The following is a 24,540-nucleotide window of genomic DNA, read 5'->3' on the forward strand; positions in this document are numbered from 1 at the left end:
TATTGTTTATAGTAAATAAAATACATTACAAATCCATGAATTATCACAATCAGTCATCACCAACATACCACGTCAAAGTGTCTGTCAGTCCATTATGGCCAGGGACATCGGCTGGTATGTAGTTTTCAATTCAATAAACTTTACCAGCAGCCATATAATTTAGGTTATTTTATTTATTTATTTATTTCGAATGCAACCAGTTTCAGCAATTCATTTTGCAATCTTCAGGCCCCATACATTTTTTTGAATCAATGAGCTTATTGTATAGTGGCATAAAAGTGGATACCATGAATCCCAGTGCTTGTGCAACAGATTCAACAATTGAGATTCATGGTATCCAGTTTTATGCCGCTATACGATAAGCTCATTGATTCGAAAGAAGCGTATGGGGCCTGAAGATGGCAAAATGAATTGCCAAAACTGGTTGCGTTCGAAATAAAATAAAATAACCTAAAGTATATGGCTGTTGGTAAAGTTTATTGAATTGAAAAGTACCATGTCAGAAGTTGATCATTATTTTCAAATCAAATTTTGACACAGTATGGTGATGATACACTTAGTATCAATTTTTCAAATCCATAATATTGCCATGAACAGTGGTGCATGCTGTGTAGTATTGTAGTTAACGTCACCAGCTGGCATGCTGTGGGTCGCCAATTCAAATCCAACCTTCAGCAGTTATTTGTTATTTAGTATTTATCATTTGTCTAAGTTAATGGCGGTTAGGATTTGGGCGTTCTGTTGCCTGATTTCGTGGAGCAGTTGCGTTAGGAGGTCTAACGTTTGCTCCATGACTCCTGAGGGCCTTAGGGCATTTGCACTCTCATCAGAAGTGCTGGGCTGAGGGCCTTTTGACGTGCACTCAGCTGCCGCTACTGGCCGCAGACTGGACTTGGGACTGTGAGGGGGGGGAGGCTTCCCTGGACGTTTCTCCGTTAGCGGGGAACGGCTGCTGGGCACGTCAAAGTGTCTGTCAGTCCATTATGGCCAGGGACATCGGCTGGTATGTAGTTTTCAATTCAATAAACTTTACCAGCAGCCATATAATTTAGGTTATTTTATTTATTTATTTTTTTCGAATGCAACCAGTTTCAGCAATTCATTTTGCAATCTTCAGGCCCCATACATTTTTTTGAATCAATGAGCTTATTGTATAGTGGCATAAAAGTGGATACCATGAATCCCAGTGCTTGTGCAACAGATTCAACAATTGAGATTCATGGTATCCAGTTTTATGCCGCTATACGATAAGCTCATTGATTCGAAAGAAGCGTATGGGGCCTGAAGATGGCAAAATGAATTGCCAAAACTGGTTGCGTTCGAAATAAAATAAAATAACCTAAAGTATATGGCTGTTGGTAAAGTTTATTGAATTGAAAAGTACCATGTCAGAAATTGATCATTATTTTCAAATCAAATTTTGACACAGTATGGTGATGATACACTTAGTATCAATTTTTCAAATCCATAATATTGCCATGAACAGTGGTGCATGCTGTGTAGTATTGTAGTTAACGTCACCAGCTGGCATGCTGTGGGTCGCCAATTCAAATCCAACCTTCAGCAGTTATTTGTTATTTAGTATTTATCATTTGTCTAAGGTTCTTAAAGTATATTATGTTTATAATGTTTGTATATTCTGTAATATCTGACGTTTGTGTAAGTACCAGCATTCTGGAATGTTTGGTGTTTATATAAATAGCTGCATTCTCCATCCAGGAATTTAGTTCTGTTCTGGTTGCTTACTGGTGTTCGTAATAAACATGCCTTTTAGTGCTAAGCATTGTATTTAATTGATGATCCTGCTATTAGATTTGGACCTGAATGTGGGACATGACACTATTAGGTGGAAATCCCAGGTAGTTTGAAACATCAACATCACTGTGGCTCCAATTAGGCAATGTAATAGCAGTTGCCTAAATGGACAAGAACCAGAATACATCATTCCACATTTCAGTGGTCCACATATTCAGGACACCAGTGGGTTCTGACCCAGCTGTAAGTAAGCTGGACATATGACATCCATCAGTATTTTCGGGAGATGCTGGTCAGGACCCGACAAAATGGCTGAAAGAAGTCAACCTAATGATCAAGTACGATAGGTGGGCTGAAATAATGTGTTTGGCAAATGTGTACTTTTATTTGGATGGCCCAGCCCAGCAGTAGTTCAGGAACAACAGAGAGAAGCTAAACCTCTGAGATAAATTACAGGCCGAACTGAAGAAAACTTCTGACAACAATCAGCAGCAAGTCTGCCTACAGAAGAACTACTGAAAGACAAGGGCACAATGGTGTAGAGAAACAACACATATCTACATACAGTTTTGGCCCTATGCCATACTGTGAAGCCAAATATGATAGAAGTTGACAAAATTTCACACTTTATGAAAGAAGGTGCAGAAACATTTGCCAAGTTCTTCTGGTAATGGGTGTCATAACATCCAAGGCATTCATCATGTGGTGCCAGCACTTTAAGGAAATGCAACAGAAAGTAACTGGACATAGGAAGTACTATGGACTACCAAATGTAGATCCTATGGCAGTCGCAGAATACCATGACGACCTTTCTTGTCTCATGTGCCAAGTGAACGAAGAGATACTGCATTTTATGACAACCAGAACCATCATATCAGGTAAGCAGGAGATGGTAGGTACAAATGTCAACATGATACGTCAGGAGATAATAGAGACTGTTGAAGAATGTATTGATCTTTAGCACCAATCTCTGCCACTAGCTGAATGCAACAGAATGGGCTCAGCCAATTCTGTCATTCACCACAGCCATCAAATGGCAACCCTGCATCTGACCAATGCTAGTATGAGCAACTTCTATGCCAAATAAAACAATATGTAGAAGAACAGACATTTGGAGGTCAGAGAACAACACACCAGTGTGTTTCCACTCTGCCTGCCTCAGACACATTGTAGACTACTGCAGAGAGGGAAGGTGAGTTTTTGATGATGTCTACACTGCCAGACATCAGTCATCACAACAGTTCTGCTCACTCCAGTCAATTGCAGACCATTATAGTCGCCTGTGGGATGAAGCCCACCAACATAATGTGGATGAGGTTGCTTCCCAACATGCCGTAACCACTCCTTTGTGCCATAAAGAAGTACCAGCCACTTGCCTAGTTGCCGACATCAGGAAAACTAAGCAAGGCAACCATCTACGAAGATGACGTTACCACAGATACAAATACTCCATGGCCATCAAAATGTCAGGAAATCTGATTGACACATCATTGATGGCCAACCTGTCCAGACACTAGTCGACTCGGGGCTGTCTTTTCTGTCCTGTCAGATGATTATCTTCAACAGTCAAAAAAGACTATGTTCTGTGATACAAAAGTGATTGTGCTAAAAGTTGCAAATGGGAAATAAATCCTGCTGACAGGAATGTGTGCTACAAGAATAATTATCAGTGACAGAGGAGAGCCCTATGAATTTTGTCATTTTAACAGAATGTGGCATCTGAAGCAGCCATAGGCTGTAGAAGATCAGAGCTGCAGATTTACGATGCTATTTCAACAAGCACACATAACAAAGATTGCTCTGGGTGATTGTTTGCTATTGAAAACATTGTTGTCCTGCCATCATCAACAAAACAAGTTCCAGTCATCAACTGAGGCACTCATTTAAACTGTAAGTTTTGTCTTAAATTGCAAGAAGCTACTCAGACTCAATATTTGTCTTGAGCAGCCACAATGTATCCCTAAAGATTTGTGCTAAGGTACAGATGAACCACTCCAGGAAGTGTAGCTTAGTGACATTGACAAAGAACTGTGCTCTGCCACCATTACAGACCACACAGTGTAGGAACTGCTATCATTATCAATAGAATCTGGCCCGGCTAATCAACAACATCAATGAGTGACAGCTGTTATGTGCCAATTTTAGATGCTTTTAAATTCAGACTGGAGAAACGACAGACCAAGTGACCCATGGTAAAATAAATTATGGACATTTAGGTCACCCACCAATTAACCAGCACTCATGTGGAGAGTTGCCAGCTGAACAACAGATAATTTGGGAGGAAGTGAAGAAGAAACTGCAGTATGACATCAGAGATTCCTTGGTCCTCTCCTGAAGGCCTTGTGAAGAAGAAGAATGGCATATATGTGTCAACTGAACAAATTTGTGAAGGACGATGTCTGTCCATTGTATCACATTGATGACACCCTAAACTATTTGTCAACTATGGACATGCAGACTGACTACTAGCCAGTTGAGATTGAGGCTGAGCAGGAAAACACAGCCTTCATAATTCCTAAGAGTTTCCAGTTATGTTGTTTGTGCTGTACAACACTAGAGCCACATTAGAACGTATGATGGACAACCTGTTACAACGCCTTAAATGAACAATGTGTCTTTATTGTCTGGATGACATTTTCATTTTTTTAAGACATTTGAGAAACATCTAAGCCACCTGAAAACCATGTTGAAGTGTGTTCAGACTGCAGATCTCTGTCTGAATCCAAGAAAGGGCCTCTTTGCCACCCAAGAAATAAAAATCTTGGGTATCTAGAGAATGTTGATGGATTCTGTCCTGTCCAGAGAAAATGAGAGCAGTCACACATTTTCCAGCTCCTCAACACATTTGTAATGTGAGAAGATTTCTCAGAATGGGCTCATATTATCAGCAATTCATAAAGGACTTCTGCATTGGGGCACTTACCTTACAGAACTATCACAGGGAAATGTCAAATGTTCCTGGAACAAGGTGCAAGAAAGAGCTTTCCTTGTCTTTAAGAAGATTTTACCATCTTCTCCAGTCCTAGCATTAGATGACGCGAGACAGAATTTCACGCCGACAGTCCCATAAGGATTAGGCAGGTACTAGTGCAAATGCAGGAAAACGCTGAAAATGTGATAGCTTATGCTTCATGTGTACTCCCCAGGTCAGGGATGAATTACTCTACAACCAAGAAAGAGTGCCTTGCACCTGTTTGAGTCATCAAAAAGTTCAGCCATATTTATTTGGCAGTCCATTCACCACTGTGACAGACTGCAATTCCCTACGCTGTCTGACTAGCCTGAAGGATCCATAACATCGACTGGTGAGATAGATGCTGAGACTTCAGGACTACAACATCATGCCAAGTGCTTGCAAATGCAAGGACACTGAATGCATTTCAAAGAATCCTTTGGAGGAATGGAATGAGGATGAAATGGCATTGCTGCTGAACATAAGGGTAGATCCAGAACTGATGAAAACCAAAAAAAACTTGAGGAAAGAGGAGCTGGCCAAAGAAGAATTCCACTTAACAAACAGATCATGGTTATAAGAGGAATAATGATCCAATATCCAACAGAGTGGAAATGGTTGCTTCTCATCCCAGCTCATTTGCAGTCGACTATCCTGAAGTATTTCCTCACTGCTCCAGTATCTGATCATCTGTGTTTTGTGAAGACTCTAAAAAGAATCAGACACAGTTATCACTGGCCAGGTCCCTACCGATCCACTAGATGCTATGTGAGCCACTTTAAGGAGTGTCAGTGACTAAATCTCAAGCTGAAATGACCTCCATGGCATTTGGTACTGATCCCTCCTGCAACAGCGCCATTCCACTGAGATGAAATCCTCTAGTCACCAAAGCTGTGTGAATCTGAAACTCCAGAAGTTGAAGAGTTACTTGATTGTGGAAAAGTTTTCCAGTCAAGACTAGTATCATAGGTAATTTCATGTTGCAATCTCATCCACAGGATGAAAACTGTGTACCACCCACACATGAATGGCCTCACAGAGTTTGGCAGATATGCTCCCAATGTATGCTGATGTGGAACAGAGAGAATAAGATAAAATGCTGCCCATTGTGGCATTTGCATACTACACAGCAAGGCAAGACACCACAGGCTTCACAATGGTCTTTGTGCTCCACGATTGTGTGGCTGAAACCGCCATGGATACACTGTTCCTGTTTTAGCCAGATGATACTCAATATGACTATGTTAAACACCGTATCACTAGAACCAAAGAAGCAAGGCATCTGATGTACAAACAGAACCTGGATGCCCAGGAGAAAGACAGAGAGTGTTGTAACATCAAGCAGCAGCCAATGAGATACAGCTAGGGAGACTTTGTATGGATTTCTACATCTGTGCATAAAGTGGGACTAGTGGAAAAGTTGCTAAAGCACTACTGTCAGCTGTAGTATATCCTTAGTTGCTTGTCAGGCATCATATACAAAGTCCAGGATAATGACCCTTTATCAAGAAGACAGAAGTGCAGAGATGTTGTCTGGGTCCTCTGCATGAAGTCCTATGACAGACAGTCAAGAAGTGTAATCAATTGCTGGAAGTTCGAAGAAACTGAATACCAACTTAATAATTGTGAAGCTTCGACAGGAGATGCTACCTTCAAATGCTCATCATAGTGAAGAGGATGTGCAGTGTGGCATAACCATTAACAGCATTGGCTGGCTTACTGCTGATCACAAGCATTTATCTTTTATTTGCAGTTTATCATTTCTGGAAGGTTCTCAAAATTTCTTATGTTTGCATGTTCTGTAATACTCAATGTTCGTGTAAACAGTAGCAAACTCTGTTCAGCAATTCAGTTTTGTTAATTCAGTTTTGTTGAGGCTGTACATTGGTGTTAATAATGAAGATGCATTTAGTGCTAAGTGTTGTATTTCATTCATGACCCTGCTTTTGGATTTGGATTTGAGTGTGATTATGATGTGACTGTGTTGTAATGCACCTTACTTACTGAGAAAGGTAGAATGTTTACTAATGACAATGAAGTTGGGCATTAGTCCCAATGCCAGTTAGGCAATAATGTGAATAAACAATCATTTTGAGCAACATCAGTCATTCATGAATCAAAATGTTACTCTTTTTCTAGTATGGGAGTGGGTGATGAGAATAGACTGAGGAAAGCATGGAATGTGGCAATATTACAGTCAAATCTCAAATCACTTATAGAAAGGGGATGTTATTATTTTGATTCTACTTTACAAATTGCTGCTGTAGGTGATGTAGTAACCAAACCCAAGTAACACAAATATGGCTTTATTCATAAATCTCTGAACAATAACAGAAATAAGCCTGTTGTGACTCCACATGTGACAAGAAGAAACAGTCATACAGAATGTGCAACATAAGTGGCACATAGAACAACTTATATGATCAGTAAAATTAAAAGGTGAGTAACCGGTAGATGTGGCAGAGACCGTGCCATATGCACGCTTCCTACAGTTTGACTCTAATGGCCATCCTGCTGATACAGCTGGTAGTTGATTTAAGTACACGTGCGTGGTGACACTACACTCACACTCACTAATAGCAGGATGCAGCAGTTGAGATATAGCAGTAGAAAGGGCCAATCTGGACTTATTTAATGAATTTGCTGATGTCTGGCATGGTAATTGACTTTCTTTTCTACAACATTGAAGCTAGCTTAGTAGGCCTCTTTACTAAAATGTGTTAAGCTAGCTCAGTAGATAATGATATTTATACAAGCAATGGGACAACAGTAAATGGAAGGTCTCAGATTATTACTATCTGTCCTTGCATGTTGAATTCCATTTTCTGTATTATTATTTACTTCTGTAAATGTATGCATTCACTTTTTCTACAAGAGAAATTAACTTGCACAAGGGCTTTGGGAGCAGTATATTTATCGGGATTTCACATAACACATTTAGCAGCCTAAACAAGCTAGTCTTTTGTGAGCTTATTTGAAACTGGTTGTGTGTAATACAAAAGCTGCTGCAAGGAAAAAATATTTTTAAGCATTTTATGTGCTTCAAATTTAAATAACTGTATTTTATTTTTGTACTTCAATGTTTTAGAATATGTTTTTGCGTGCAGGTGTAATATATGTTGTCGATGAGCTGGATTATGAACAAAAGAAGCAGTATGAGCTGACCATACGTGCAACAGACAGTGTATCTGGAGTTTATGCAGAAGTACCAGTCAGTATTCTTGTTCAAGATGTCAATGACTGTCCTCCAGAATTTAGCAGTGACAGTTATAATATTTCTGTCTCTGAAGCTTCACCATTTGGCACTTCTGTTCTCCGAGTGTCTGCCAGAGACAATGACACAGGTAAAATAGCACAGACTATTAATAAACAGTCAAAATATAAGAAGACTTCACTGAGAATCTAGAAACTTTTTTTTATTTCCTGCAGGCATTAACCAGAAGATTCGATATCAGATTCAGAGCGATTCCAGCAATTCATCAGAATTTTTTCATATTGATTCAGATGATGGATCTATCTATCTGAAGCAGTCATTAGATCATGAGATTCATGACAGTCACCACTTTACAATTATTGCAATGGATGCTGGGGTTCCAAGTCTCTCAAGTACTGCACATGTTTGGGTTTCTGGTCAGTTTCATTTGATTCTTTTCTTAACCAAATGTAAAAGTAAACTTAAAGTATTTGTATACCTAACAAGGCACAATAACGAGTATTTACTATTTTATTGATAATTTCATTTCTGAAGATTTTTTATTTCTGTTTCAGTTATCGATATGAATGATAACCCACCAAAATTCGAGCAACCATCATATGTATGCTCTCTCTCTGAACATGCTCAAAGAGGACAGTTCATCACTGTTGTTAAAGCAAGTGATCCTGACTACGTTGATCATGAAAGACTAAGCTACACAATTGTTGGAGGAAATGAGCAACAGACATTCTCCATTGATTCTGCTACAGGTGTGCTTTATCATCATTTTTCAGTCAGTGTATTTTGATATACAGTTTTCCTGGAAAAATTAAGCTAATTCATGTGTTACATTGTTGATTGTGGTAATATATAGTCAAAGCTTGTCATCTGCATAGGATTTGTATGTACTTTATTTTATCTATATTAATTTCATGTAGTAGATTGTTCCACGGCCATGGAGATTTGCTCTGCAGTTTGGTCCTATAGTAAAAGAGAGGGACAGAGGGAGAGGGAGCATAACCTTTTATGTTTGTCATAGGAGCGTGCTAGGGGGTGTATTTTTGTGTGTGTGTGTGTGTGTGTGTGTGTGTGTGTGTGTGTGTGTACTAGTGACAATTGACACAGGATGATTGTGGGGCCGAAAGATGTGTTGCTGAGACAGTTTCCACCTATAAAATTAAGACAAGCTGATGCTGATTGAGAAACCAGATACCACAAGTCGTGAAATAGCCACTTACATTGAAAAACATGCTTTGATATCGGGTGGTCTTATTTTCTCTTGTTTGCAGTCCCACAGGAGGCATTCTTACAGATAGATAGTTTATTGATGGCCATACTCACATGAAAAGCTATACCATAATTGAAGTGGAATAATTATATGATTTGGGGACTTTGCGGATGGCTGTGCTTCTTATATACCATAGGCTGAACTATTTGTGGTGAATAGCCACATCAGACTGTGGCCAAGAGCAAGTTCATTAGCATTTGTAACATTTGTGTTTCATTAACTCATCTATGTGAAGCAGAAGAATCACAGTCTGAGAATGTGTCTGTTTTAAAAGGAAGACATAACCATGTCAGAACCCTTAAGATGACATATTTGTTTTATTTCATGTGTACAGTTTTTATTTCCTGAGAATCATCACCTGGTCTACATTCTTTTTTCCTCATAAATAGCAATAAAAACTCTATTGATTTAGTTGTATTTACAAAAAGTATTTAATAAATTATTTGTTTGTAGGTGTGATCTCACTGATAAATATGCAGAACTTTGCAGAGAAACAGGAAAGCATTTTAAATATCTCAGTCACAGATGGAGTCTACACAAGTTTTACCAGAGTACGTATTATCATACTGCCAGCAAACAGACATAATCCTGCTTTTCCCAAGATTCAGTTTGAAGTTACAGTACCAGAGAATCAACCACGTGGAACACTGGTAACAAAAGTCACAGCCACAGATAAAGATTTTGGCAAATATGGTGAAGTTGCATACTCCATTCCATCTGATTTACTGAAAGAAATTTTTGAAGTCAACAAAAAGACAGGTAAGTCTATTAAAAAGTGTTTTCCAATATATGTGTTGTGACCTTTTCTTTGCTGGGAGCTAGTGTGATCAAATTTTTATTGAAATATTTAGCTAAGTGCATATAATTGTCAATTTTCTCTTCATAGCCTGTAATGAAAAATGCTTTTGGTAAATGGTTATGGACTTAGGGTTTACCCGCAGAAGAGTGAATAAATCTGCACATAGCTACAGAAACTTTGTAATAACTATACTCCTAAGTTTAATCCATGTTGTTTTTTCTCACCACTATTCTTTAAATTGAACTGTTACATCCCTCTTATATGTGTTTATATAACACAAGTAGGCCACCTATTCATAACCTTAAATAAACAAAGATAGTAAAAAAAATAATTTACCCTTTGACATTAGACCAGTATAAAGTTACAACAGATGAAAACATTGTTATTATTTATTATCTGTTCTCATTTTCATTGTTGAGTCCCAGAAAAAAGTCAATAACTTTATAACAGAATTGTACCAAATTATTTGTTATATAACCTTCATTTATGTCTTACTCCTTAAAAAACATTAGAAAAATAGTAAATATGGTAATTAATAATATAATGAAAAGGATAGTTGCCACTCAGCATATAGCAGAGATGCTGAGTTGCAGAAAGGCATAACGAACATACTGTCAGAAAGTTAGCTTTTGACCAACAAGGCCCATGTCAAAAGTAGACAACATACACACGTGCACACTCTCAGGCAAGTGCAACTCACATAAACATGAACACAGTCTCTGGCAGCTCGAGCCAGACTGCGAGCAGAAAGGTGTTATTGGAGAGGAAACTGGGTGGGGGTAAGGACGAGTCTGGGGCAGAGAGGGGAGAGACTACAGGGTTGGGTTTGGAGGACAGTAAAGTGCTGCTGCAAGTGTGCGGGGATGAGGTGGAGAGTGTGACAACTAGGTGCAGTCAAGAGATTAGACGGAGGGCAAGGGAGGGGGGGGGGGGGGGGTTAGCGGAAAAGGAGAGAAGTAAAAAGACTGGATCCATTGGTGAAATAGAGGGCTATGTAGTGCTTTAATGGGAACATGGAAAGGCTAGATGGGTAAGGACAATGACTAACAGAGGTTGAGGCCAGGAGGGTTACAGGAATGTAGGATATATTGTGGGGAGAGTTCCCAACTGCGCAGTTCAGAAAAGCTCGTGTTGATGGTAGGGATCTAGATGGCACAGGCTGTGAAGCAGTCATTGAAATGAAGGATATCATGCTCGGCAGCATGCTCAGCAAGAGGGTGGCCCAGGTGTTTCTAGGCCACAGGTTGACAGTGGCTATTCATGCAGACAGACAGCTTGTTGGTTGTCGTGCCCATATAGAATGCAGCACAGTGGTAGCAGCTCAGCTTGCAGATCATATGACGGGTTTCACAGGTAGCCCTACCTTTGATGGGATACTTGATGTTTGTGACAGGGCTGGAGTGGGTGGTGGTGGAATGTAATTATACACTTATAAATGTAGGCCTAATACCAGAAATACTGTAGCTAATAATAAAGTATATACAGAAGTGAACTACCTTTTTTGTTTTGTTTTTTGTGTTGTGTGTGTAATGTTGCAGCTGGCTGATGTGCACCTAACCATTTGATTTCTAGTTCCTTTGATTACTTAGTAAATTAAAGAGCATTTGTAGCAAACATTCTACTTTATTCATTTAAAAAAAATACTGTTAGAATACTCACGTTTCAATGACACTGCTACAGAATACGGAACAATACTGAAAGATGGGCCCATTTCCTGTTTGCAACATTTCTTGTTGATGAATGGCAATAGGGATGAGGGGAGAGGGTTTGAATTCAGGACTGAATGTGCATCACTTTGGTTATGTTTCAACAGTTTGTGTATTTCAACAATGGAGCTTCTGCTGGTACTTCACTTCAGTATTGTAGGATCTCAAAGATTGGCCACCAGATGTTGATGCAAATAACATGCTATTTAATGGAAGGCTTCCTAATTTTGCTGATTTCAGGCAACTGAGGACTGGAGTGAAACTGTTTAAGCTATACTGCTTCAAGGTATTTGATAGAATAAGAAGCAAAATGAGAAACGCTTCCAACATATAACACATCATTACATCTCAATTTAATTTCCTGCCAGTAAAGCATTAAATGAGAGCTCTGTGTCTTATTTTGACATATATATGGCAGATTTTTGTGCCAAATATAAATGAAACATCAATGCAGCAGGGCCAGTTAACGAAATAGCTGCTTTCAAATTCAGTAGAAAGAGCTGATGAAGAACACTAACACAGAGCACCATTTGGATATTTTGAATTTTCGTCTTTAAAGTATGGGATAAAAGATGCTTATGTAAACAATGAAATAATATTGAGGATATTTATGACAATTACAATATGCTTTCAGCAAATTGAAGATGATGAAAAACTACTTATGGTCGAGTGTACGTGAAGCAGACCGTCAGATTCAGCTATCTTGTCGACAGAATATGACACAGCTGCTAAATTTGACTTCAATGACATTATCAATGAGTTTGCTGCACTCAAAGCAAAGAAACAGAAAGTAAAATTATAATAAGAACACAAATCTTGGAAAAGAATGTATTCTCAACACATAATTATAGACCTTTTTCCTTTATTTCCTATAAATAATTTAATAGGTGCAAATAAAAACTGTTCTTTGTTATACATCGCGGTAAAATCAATATACAGTAGCTGTCATGGAGAATAAGACATAGATTTTGTTTTACTTTCAGTTCTCATAGAAAGTTGGACGGTTTGTAATTTATTTACTGCACTCATACATTTAATTTGTTTGGTACAATATTTTTCTTCTGTATAACTCATTAATGTAATATTCGTGAATAATGCTTCATTTTTATTAAAACTGCTGTACGGATTACCTGTTTAGAAAAAATTGAAGAAAGATAATTTTCTGCAGGGAGGAGGCTGGGGGGGGGGGGGCTTCAGCTTTAGCAGTTCTGCCAGGGTGCAGGATCACCTTGGTATGGCTCTGGCTACAGACCTAGCCACCTAGCCCCAAGTGTTGTGCAGACAAATGGACAGGAGGGCAAGAAGGGGAAAGAGGTAGCAGGGTTCAAGGAGTGTTAAGCGTCCAGCTACTGACAGCACAGAGTAACATTGAATCTCTGAAACAGTGCAGTGTAAATGGGGCCTGCATCATTTGCACTACATCAGTGTCACGTCATACTCAAACTTTGATGTAATACTGAAAAAATACACTGAATAAAATTATATTACAAAATTTGTGGTGGGGCCTAAGAATGAGCTGACCCTGGGGTCATTATTTACAGTAAAATAGGGTTAAAGTCAGTTCATTTGCTTCTCTCCAGCAGCTGCAAACATCACATTTATTTTCTCATTTTTCTCATAAATGTCTTTGCTATTTACAGGTTCTGGATGTTAGAATGTAGTATCTGTACATTCATAAGAGCATCTCTTGACTCTCTTCCTATTGTTCCTATTTAATAGCTGATTTGTGGATACTCCTTTTCTCAAACAGTATTTGTGTTTATCATGGCCATAATCTTAATTGATTCCACTGTGAGTACTTATTCAAACATTGTATACTGTATAAACTAAATAAAATTATTTTTTTTCTTGTTTCACAAAATTTTATTTTGTTGACTTAGTTTTTGGGTTGTAATGAGATTTTCCAATACACAACTGCTTCCAAAGCTGGCTCCCAAGCAAAGGTGAACAAGTCAACTGCTTTAATCTATCACTTGTTAACTTAAACTATACAGATTATATCTGTGGACTGTTTTAATTTTGAAAAAGTTACTTCTGTGAACATTCGTTACAATAACATTTAGTCCAACTTTTATGGAATATTCTATCAGTTCTTGGAGGAACATAGACATATTATGAATGGAATGTGCTGCATTAATGTTCCACAATATTTATTTCATATTTTGTTGCAAATTGTATTTCAGCTTTATGTGCCATTATCAGACAGTTTAAGACAGAACAGATATTCTATTCGTCAGCAAGAGTTTCTAGGTGTTCAGAGACTGTTGTTTCTAAAGATATATGATGATTCGCAGATTATGCACCTATATCAAAAACACAACAGTTCAATGCTTCAATCTGACATGTTTACAAAACAAGAAATATTATGTATTGTTAGTTTTACCCAGTCGATTTTGGGATGAGGAGGTGCACCAGCTTCACATGGAATCCACCCACAGGATTAACAACGAGGGTGCTGGCCCACCTGGATGTGATTTTCAGGAAGTTTCCCATGATTTGCAAACATTTAGGAAAATTTTCAATTATTTTCACATGAAGCAGTTGAGGTACACTTATTCTGACCAGGGGTAATGGGGTGGTGACAGAAAGGACATCCAGCCACCCCTTGAACTAACCATGTCAAATTGCCTAATAACAAAGCCAATCCTGCACTGATGCAGAACAAAGGCACAAGATAAAGGAGAAGATGTAATGAATGTTTTCGATTCTAAAGACATGAGTATAAATCCATAAATCCACTGTTTGATTCAACTACATATATTGTGCTATGTAGTTACACAGGTACTGTACACAAAATGACGAACAGTAATAAATATCATGAAATACATTCAAAGAAGGTATGATGTGTACAAATAAACCTCATATTATATTGTACTCAGAGATTGAAATATGTAACTATAAATGCGAAAACAGTACAACAAGTGAGTACTGGCGCAGACTGATATGGTATATGGACAGAGATCAGAGATTGGTGAATGTGAGAAATGGTATACAGCATATATTTGTGTTTCTGATCTAAGCAATGTTTTGCAAAGCCAAAAGTCAAATTCATTCTTTTCTGAACATCACTGAGACCAGAGGCACAAGTATGTATTTAAGACAGAAGTCCTATACATAGAGGGAAATGCTGTGAAGATGACTCTATTAGAAATATTAACCCTCTATTGCTTTGTGTTGCTATTTGACAACCAACTGTAAATTTATGTATAATGTTCAAGAACCCACTCAACAAACACAGTCTGGCTGTATCGAGCTACAGTGTGTTTAGCATCCTTATGTTGACAGAAATAGCTGAAAATCAATAATCTTTGCTGAAGGTTGAATGTACATAAACACATAGTTCTAGTTAGATTCTTAATGTTTCCATATTGCAACAAAACGTAAAATATTGAATAAAACAAAATTAAATAAAAATTTCTATGTTCAGCCTCTCACGTGGTATTTTGTGCATCAGATTCTAGCCCCAGATTGTTTAAAACTGAAACTGATTTCCTAAAAAAAGTTGTGCAGTAGAGGGTTAAAATGATTTACTACTGAACGAGCAGACTCAATTCAATTCTTCATCTGTTTTAGATAATACTGTAACTCCTATTTGGGAGTGAAGCAGATAACAGTTTTGGAATCTAGCGATCATTACTCAGAAATATATAAGTACACAAATACTAATTTGCATAACCGACAACATGATTGATGTGCGCTTAGCTCTGTTCCAGTGTACTTAGTAATATTTGGAGTTAATGTTATTCTAATAAATTTTATGAGGTTGCACTATACAGACATAACTGTTTTGTAATTAAAATAGTCAACAGAGATAACTTTAATAGTTTGTGTAGATGCAATGGATTAAAGAGATGACATGTTTCTGTTTCATTGAATGCCGTCTTTGCAGTATGTTGTGAACTGTAAAATGAGCTTACAACCCAAAACTAGGTCGAAAATAAAGTTTTGTGAAATAATGAATGTTTAGTTCATACAAAGCATTAGTATTTTGGATAGGCCAGCCTCACCGTGGGAATTTTTAAGAAGAATACCATATAAATTTTTGCTTGTTTGAAAATCAGTGTAATAGAATTAATGCTGTCTTGAAATTTGTTATTTATATTGAAAAGAGTGTATTTATAGGACACCATAAAAATGGCAGGGCTTGTACATGGGAACTGTATCACTCGAAGGTTTTATTTCCTTAGCACACAGAGGGAAATATCAGGAGAAAACATTTTTAGAAACAGGGAAAACAAAGGAAAAACCTGATGAGTTATTCCTCACCACAATGTAGAGACTTTCTTTTATTTTTAAAATTCTGCCTTTTTATGATGCTTTTAACAGATTTTTCATACTTGACTTTAGTATTTATCGTAACTTACATAACAGGCAGTTAACAGTCTCCATTGTTATTATGTTAGAATTTTTGTCTACATTACATGACTTCTTTAAAAGCAGGATGGCAAAATTTCAAATCTCTGTTTCATCTAACAGATCATTAATAAATAATTTGCAGGTATACTTATCACTTTGCTTGTTATTAATTTTCAGGAGAGATATTCACTAAAAGGAGTTTGGACAGAGAAGAGCAGAAGCTTTATGAGCTTCCAATAATGGCAACAGATGGTGGTGGACGGTCAGGGTTTATTATTGTTAGAGTGAAAGTTGGAGACTTGAATGACAATGCTCCATCTTTCCTTCTACGAGAATATAAGGCCACAATTCCTGGCAATCTGACACTCAAATCACCTTTCCTTAAGGTAATTACAAATAAATTATATGGCACTAAATATCTGACTCTTCCTTCAGGTAACAATAATCCATTGTAACTCTGTGAAGTACCCCCTCCCCTCCCCCCCCCCCTTTCTCTCCTATAGTTAATTTTACTTCCTATTAATTCCCAATTTTTAAAAACCTTAAATAGTGAACCAGTAAACCTGAAATTCATCACAATAAATTTCTGCTCAATTTAAAAATTATTAGAATTGGATAATGATATCTAACACTGAAAAGGAAAGCAGCTTGAAGCATCTGTCCAACATACTTTTATCAATATGGGGGTGACACACTTCATATGTGGCACCACAGCATCAGTTCTTGAACGTTTTCATCTGCAGACATGCATTTACATGCGGAAGAATACAAAAACACATTCAGCTAAAAAAAATAAGCAATTCAACAACAGTCCTTCCATTCTGTACAGCTACCTTAAGTAAGATGGGATATAAGATGGAATTAGGCCAGTGTTCAACCAAAAATTGAAGAAATTCTCTTTTCAGTGAAAGATAACACTAGTTTGAGAGTATTTTGGTATATAATGTACCCTGTGAACGCAGTGAAAATTACATAGGGCATACAATCTTTATGGTGTTCAAGCACTGTAATGAACATAAATGGTACACAAGGTTCACAAACTTTGAGTAGGTCTCAGTTGTGAGACATATATTATATAATAAAAGATGCAGTATGAAAGTGCATATATATCAGTACATTTAAGATAGATGGTGGCTATAATATTAAAGGCATTTGACGATGGGCACTAGAGTTGGAACATTCCCAAAGAGCAAAAATTTAAAACTTAATTGAAAATGGGAAACATAGTGCTGGAGGTAGCCTTTGTTCCCCTTCTGCTCCACAATTTCTGGCTGGGACAGATATGGGAGGGAACTCTGTGTCCTCCTGTGCCAATTTCCTGCCTTTGCATATGCAAATTATAACTCTCAGATGATTCATGCTACTCGGACATTAAACTTTTGCTCCTTTATAATTAGTGATATTGCTAAAGACCACTTCCACACAGAAATTAATTCAATTAACTGTGTGGTTCTTGAGACAGAATTTCATAAGAGGTCAAAAAAACTTATGTATACCATTTTATTAATTAGATTACAATGGAAGAATCATAGTGTGGAGGTTTAATGATTTTTTAGAAAGATAAACCTATAATGTGATGAAATGTGTTTCACATTTTATTTTTTTACGAATATTTGTGTATTTCTGGCTTCTCATTTTATACCTATTTGTACTTGCTCCATTGTCATTTAAAAGTGATCATTTTAACACAAATTCAGTGTAACTCTTATATTATATGGCACTAAATATCTGACTCTTCCTTCAGGGAACAATAATCCATTGTAACTCTGTGAAGTACCCCCTCCCCTCCCCCCCCCCCTCTCTCTCCTATAGTTAATTTTACTTCCTATTAATTCCCAATTTTTAAAAACCTTAAATAGTGAACCAGTAAACCTGAAATTCATCACAATAAATTTCTGCTCAATTTAAAAATTATTAGAATTGGATAATGATATCTAACACTGAAAAGGAAAGCAGCTTGAAGCATCTGTCCAACATACTTTTATCAATATGGGGGTGACACACTTCATATGTGGCACCACAGCATCAGTTCTTGAACGTTTTCATCTGCAGACATGCATTTTCATGCGGAAGAATACAAAAACACATTCAGCTAAAAAAAATAAGCAATTCAACAACAGTCCTTCCATTCTGTACAGCTACCTTAAGTAAGATGGGATATAAGATGGAATTAGGCCAGTGTTCAACCAAAAATTGAAGAAATTCTCTTTTCAGTGAAAGATAACACTAGTTTGAGAGTATTTTGGTATATAATGTACCCTGTGAACGCAGTGAAAATTACATAGGGCATACAATCTTTATGGTGTTCAAGCACTGTAATGAACATAAATGGTACACAAGGTTCACAAACTTTGAGTAGGTCTCAGTTGTGAGACATATATTATATAATAAAAGATGCAGTATGAAAGTGCATATATATCAGTACATTTAAGATAGATGGTGGCTATAATATTAAAGGCATTTGACGATGGGCACTAGAGTTGGAACATTCCCAAAGAGCAAAAATTTAAAACTTAATTGAAAATGGGAAACATAGTGCTGGAGGTAGCCTTTGTTCCCCTTCTGCTCCACAATTTCTGGCTGGGACAGATATGGGAGGGAACTCTGTGTCCTCCTGTGCCAATTTCCTGCCTTTGCATATGCAAATTATAACTCTCAGATGATTCATGCTACTCGGACATTGAACTTTTGCTCCTTTATAATTAGTGATATTGCTAAAGACCACTTCCACACAGAAATTAATTCAATGAACTGTGTGGTTCTTGAGACAGAATTTCATAAGAGGTCAAAAAAACTTATGTATACCATTTTATTAATTAGATTACAATGGAAGAATCATAGTGTGGAGGTTTAATGATTTTTTAGAAAGATAAACCTATAATGTGATGAAATGTGTTTCACATTTTATTTTTTTACGAATATTTGTGTATTTCTGGCTTCTCATTTTATACCTATTTGTACTTGCTCCATTGTCATTAAAAAGTGATCATTTTAACACAAATTCAGTGTAACTCTTATTTTATGTAAAACAATATAATTATTTCTAAAAACAAAGATGATGTGACTTACCAAACGAAAGCGCTGGCAGGTCGATAGACACACAAACATACACACAAAATTCAAGCTTTCGCAACCAATGGTTGCTTCATCAGGAAAGAGGGAAGGAGAGGGAAAGATGAAAGGATGTGGGTTTTAAGGGAGAGGGTAAGGAGTCATTCCAATCCTGGGAGTGGAAAGACTTACCTTAGGGGGAAAAAAGGACAGGTAGACACTTGCACACACACCCATATCCAACCACACATACACAAACACAAGCAATTGGTAAGTCACATCATCTTTGTTTTTAGCTATATTTTTCCCACGTGGAATGTTTCCCTCTATTATAACAATATAATTATTGTTATTTCAGGTCAAAGCAGTGGATAGAGATGATGACATGGCTGCTGAGATAGAGTATTCAATTTATGAGACACAAGGATCAGAAACCAAGGAACTCTTCTCCATTGACAAACATAAAGGAACTATCTCTCTTGCAAAAAATGCTACATCATGGGGTAAGCCAACTAATTTTATTTATGTAATGACTGCTTGGCTTACTATCTATTTGAACTGCATCTTATTTATTTGTATTTTTGGATACACACACACACACACACACACACACACACACACACACTTACACACACACACACACACACACAGGTCAGAAGTCCACTACACCCAGCAGTCGACTACATGGGTAGCAGGGGCTGTGTGGCATGGTCTTGGGCGGTTTTTTAGGTTAGATGGCCTCGGGCACGTACAGAAAGGGCAACAGCCTCAAAGGGTGCGGGGCAAAGTCAGGACATGTGGGGACCAAGCAGCAATCCATATTGTAATTGTAAACTGTCAAAGCTGCATTGGTAAAGTACCGGAACTTCAAGCGCTGATAGAAAGCACCGAAGCTGAAATTTTTATAGGTACGGAAAGCTGGCTGAAGCCAGAGGTAAATTCTTCCGAAATTTTTACAAAGGCACAGATGGTGTTTAGAAAGGATAGATTACATGCAACCGGTGGTGGCGTGTTTGTCGCTGTTAGTAGTAGTTTATCTTGTAGTGAAATAGAAGTGGATACTTCCTGTGAATTATTATGGGTGGAGGTTATACTCAACAACCGAGCTAGGTTAATAATTGGCTCCTTTTACCGACCTCCCGACTCAGCAGCATTAGAGGCAGAACAACTGAGAGAAAATCTGAAGTACATTTCACATAAATTTCCTCAGCATGTTATAGTCTTAGGCGGAGATTTCAATTTACCAGATATAGACTGGGACACTCAGATGTTTAGAACGGGTGGTAGGGACAGAGCATCGAGTGACATTATACTGAGTGCACTATCCAAAAATTACCTCGAGCAATTAAACAGAGAACGGACTCATGGAGATAACATCTTGGACCTACTGATAACAAACAGACCTGAACTTTTTGACTCTGTAAGTGCAGAACAGGGAATCAGTGATCATAAGGCAGTTGTAGCATCCCTGAATATGGAAATAAATAGGAATATAAAAAAAGGGAGAAAGGTTTATCTGTTTAGCAAGAGTAATAGGAGGCAGATTTCAGACTACCTAACAGATCAAAACGAAAATTTCTGTTCCGACACTGACAATGTTGAGTGTTTATGGAAAAAGTTCAAGGCAATCGTAAAATGCGTTTTAGACAGGTATGTGCCGTATAAAACTGTGGGGGATGGGAAAAACCCACCATGGTTCAACAACAAAGTTAGGAAACTACTGCGAAAGCAAAGAGAGCTTCACTGCAAGTTTAAATGCAGCCAACACCTCTCAGACAAACAGAAGCTAAACTATGTCAAAGTTAGCATAAGGAGGGCTATGCATGAAGCGTTCAGTGAATTTGAAAGTAAAATTCTATGTATCGACTTGACAGAAAATCCTAGGAAGTTCTGGACTTACCTCAATCAGTAAGTGGATCGAAACAACATATCCAGACACTCTGGGATGATGATGTCATTGAAACAGAGGATGACACGCATAAAGCTGAAATACTAAACACCTTTTTCCAAAGCTGTTTCACAGAGGAAACCCGCACTGCAGTTCCTTCTCTCAATCCTCGCACGAACGAAAAAATGGCTGACATCAAAACAAATGTCCAAGGAATAGAAAAGCAACTGAAATCACTCAACAGAGGGAAGTCCACTAGACCTGACGGGATACCAATTCGATTCTTGCCCCCCTTCTAACAGCCATGTACCGCAAGTCTCTAGAGGAATGGAAGGTTCAAAATGAATGGAAAAGAGCACAGGTAGTCTCAGTTTTCAAGAAGGGTCATCGAGCAGATGTGCAAAACTATAGGCCTGTATCTCTGACGTCGATCTGTTTTAGAATTTTAGAACATGTTTGTTGCTCGCATATCATGTCATTTCTGGAAACCCAGACTCTACTCTGTAGGAATCAACATGGATTCCGGAAATAGCGATCGTGTGAGACCCAACTCCCTTTATTTGTTCATGAGACCCAGAAAATGTTAGATACAGGCTCACAGGTAAATGCCATTTTCCTTGACTTCCGGAAGGCATTCGATACAGCTCAGCACTATCGCCTGATAAACAAAGTAAGAGCCTACGGAATATCAGACCAGCTGTGTGGCTGGATTGAAGAGTTTTTAGCAAACAGAACACAGTATGTTGTTCTCAAGGGAGAGACGTCTACAGACGTTAAAGTAACCTCTGGCGTACCACAGGGGAGTGTTATGGGGCCATTACTTTTCATAATATATATAAATGAACTAGTACATAGTGTCGGAAGTTCCATGTGGCTTTTCACAGATGATGCTGTAGTATACAGAGAAATTGCAGCATTGGAGGATTGCGGCGAAATGCAGGAAGATCTGCAGTGGATAGATGTAGACCTTAACATAGACAAATGTAATGTATTGCGAATACATAGAAAGAAGGATCCTTTATTGTATGATTTATAATAGTGGAACAAACACTGGTAGCAGTTACTTCTGTAAAATATCTGGGAGTATGCATACAGAACGATTTGAAGTGGAATGATCATATAAAGTTAATTGTTGGTAAGGCGGGTGCCAGGTTGAAATTCATTGGGAGAGTCCTTAGAAAATGTAGTCCATCAACAAAGGAGGTGGCTTACAAAACACTCGTTCGACCTATACTTGAGTATTGCTCATCAGTGTGGGATCCGTACCAGGTCGGGTTGACAGAGGAGATAGAGAAGATCCAAAGAAGAGTGACGTGTTTCATCACAGGGTTATTTGGTAAGCGTGATAGCGTTACAGAGATGTTTAGCAAACTCAAGTGGCAGACTCTTCAAGAGAGGTGCTCTGCATCGCGGTGTAGCTTCCTGTCCAGGTTTTGAGAGGGTGCATTTCTGGATGAGGTATCGAATATATTGCTTCCTCCTACTTATACCTCCCGAGGAGATCACGAATGTAAAATTAGAGATTCGGGTGCGCACGGAGGCTTTCTGGCAGTCGTTCTTCCCGCGAACCATACGCGAGTGGAACAGGAAAGGGAGTTGATGACAGTGGCATGTAAATTGCCAACCACCACACACCGTTGGGTAGCTTGCGGAGTATAAATGTAGATGTAGATGTAGACACACACACACACACACATACATTCATTTTATGTAACATAACTTGTTTTGTATGCGAGTATTACAAAGGATGAAAAGTGAAACTGTTGTGTTGAGCATTATTTTGAGAAAAGAATCAGTAAATTCTGTGAAAATGCAAATATATATTTTTACATTGTAAATAATGTACTGAGCTCCTCTACCTATCTTAAAAATGTATTTTATATTAAATAAGTAGTTACATTTAAATGATACACAGTAACTCACCTGACCAAGCATTAATTTAACTTCAGTGGAACAATACACCAAACAGTACAAAATAATACAGGTAATTGATAACAGTAAATTGTTTTATTTTGTATGTGAAGTAACATTCTCTGTCTTATTAAGTTTGGGAGTGTCTGAGCTGTGCTCCCACTTGAAATCAAATATTATCTGACTATTCCATTTTTTCCTAGGTCTGGTCTTGTCAAAGTACAGAGTCTATAATCTGTGTCGTACAAGTACCACTCATGTACATAAACAAATGAAGTGCCTATATGAAAAGAATAAATTTTTTTATTAATAATGAAAAACATGCTTTATAATGTTTGCTTTCTGATTCTCCAGTAACGTAGAGTTCTTTGCATTTCAGTCAGTTTTCTTATGTTCGTTGATATTTATTTTACAGTACTGAATGAGCTAAATTTGGCAAATTGTTGAAACATTTTATGCTTCAGTGATTAGCTGCAGTGGGAATTTCCCTGTAGCATTGTTTGTACTTACTAATGTGGAAGAAACTGAATTCTCTACATCTACATCCATACTCTGCAAACAATTGTGAAGTGCATGGCTGAGGGTACTTCTCGTTGTATCAGTTGGTAGGGTTTCTTCCCATTCATCCACATATGGAGTGCGTGCTGTAATGAGTCTAATCTGGTTTTCATAGTCCCTTCGCAGTGATAATTCGGGATTTGTAATACGTTCCTAGTTTCGTCATTTAAAGTTAGTTCTTGAAATTAAGTAGGGTTTCTTGGGATAGTTTGTGTCTGTATTCAAGTGTCTACCAGTTCAGTTTCTTGAGCACCTCTGTTACAGTCTCTCATGGCAGACCTGGGACCATTCGTGCTCTCCTTCTCTGTATATGTTCAGTGGCTCCTGTTACTCCTATGTGGTATGGGTCCCACACACTTTAGCGATATTCTAGAATGGGTCACACAAGTGAAAGAGAAAAGTATGAGTAATAGTTGTTTGCTCACACTGCTCCATAATTTACATACAATGGCAAGTTTGCTGGGCAGATAATTTGTTCTCCTTGTTAAGTGAGTTGTAGATCATTTGCCAGTACCAGTAATCACACTATTTTAGTTTCAATTTTGGTTGGCAACAGATTAAAGATAATATCTTCTATTTATGTACTGATGAAGTACAGCTGACTAGTCTGACACTTGTCATTAATTATTTAAAGTTTTGTCTAGAACAATTTGCAAATTTTTCCCTGTAGTAATTATTGTCATATAACTCGCTTATAGTACATTATTACTTGGTGTATAATCCAAAAAGTCATTAATGTACATGGGAAAGATCCAAGAACATAATTTTGCAGAATTTCTCTTTTTATTTAGAGTTGTTCTGATATATGCTTATCTGCACATATTGGCTGTAGCCCATTGATTAGTTACACTGTGAGTAATGCTGAGGTAATACAGTATCCAACACAATATGCTGTGAGACATACAGTATGGTGCAGAAACAGCCTACATTAGCAGAGCACTTAGAAATGTAGTTGAAATGACTTAACTGTTTCATACTGGGATGACAGTGAAATGACACTAGCACATATCTCTGTCATATTTCCTGGCACAATATGGAGTGCGAGATGCTGCATACATGTGTCGTACGATACATGGCAATGA

General features: G+C 37.8%; 1 protein-coding gene across 1 annotated transcript in view; it reads left to right on the forward strand.

The window, feature by feature from the left end:
- The window catches only part of LOC126095266 (fat-like cadherin-related tumor suppressor homolog), an 892,347-nt gene that overhangs the window by 788,189 nt on the left and 79,618 nt on the right, over nucleotides 1-24,540 (forward strand). Inside the window, exons 21-26 of the mRNA XM_049910026.1 lie at nucleotides 7,816-8,052; nucleotides 8,138-8,338; nucleotides 8,477-8,671; nucleotides 9,643-9,948; nucleotides 16,228-16,436; nucleotides 19,460-19,604. Coding sequence (XP_049765983.1) covers nucleotides 7,816-8,052; nucleotides 8,138-8,338; nucleotides 8,477-8,671; nucleotides 9,643-9,948; nucleotides 16,228-16,436; nucleotides 19,460-19,604 — 1,293 coding nt within the window. The remainder of the gene's footprint in view (nucleotides 1-7,815; nucleotides 8,053-8,137; nucleotides 8,339-8,476; nucleotides 8,672-9,642; nucleotides 9,949-16,227; nucleotides 16,437-19,459; nucleotides 19,605-24,540) is intronic.

This window comes from Schistocerca cancellata, chromosome 8 (genome assembly GCF_023864275.1).
Source record: "Schistocerca cancellata isolate TAMUIC-IGC-003103 chromosome 8, iqSchCanc2.1, whole genome shotgun sequence".
NCBI lineage: Eukaryota > Metazoa > Arthropoda > Insecta > Orthoptera > Acrididae > Schistocerca > Schistocerca cancellata.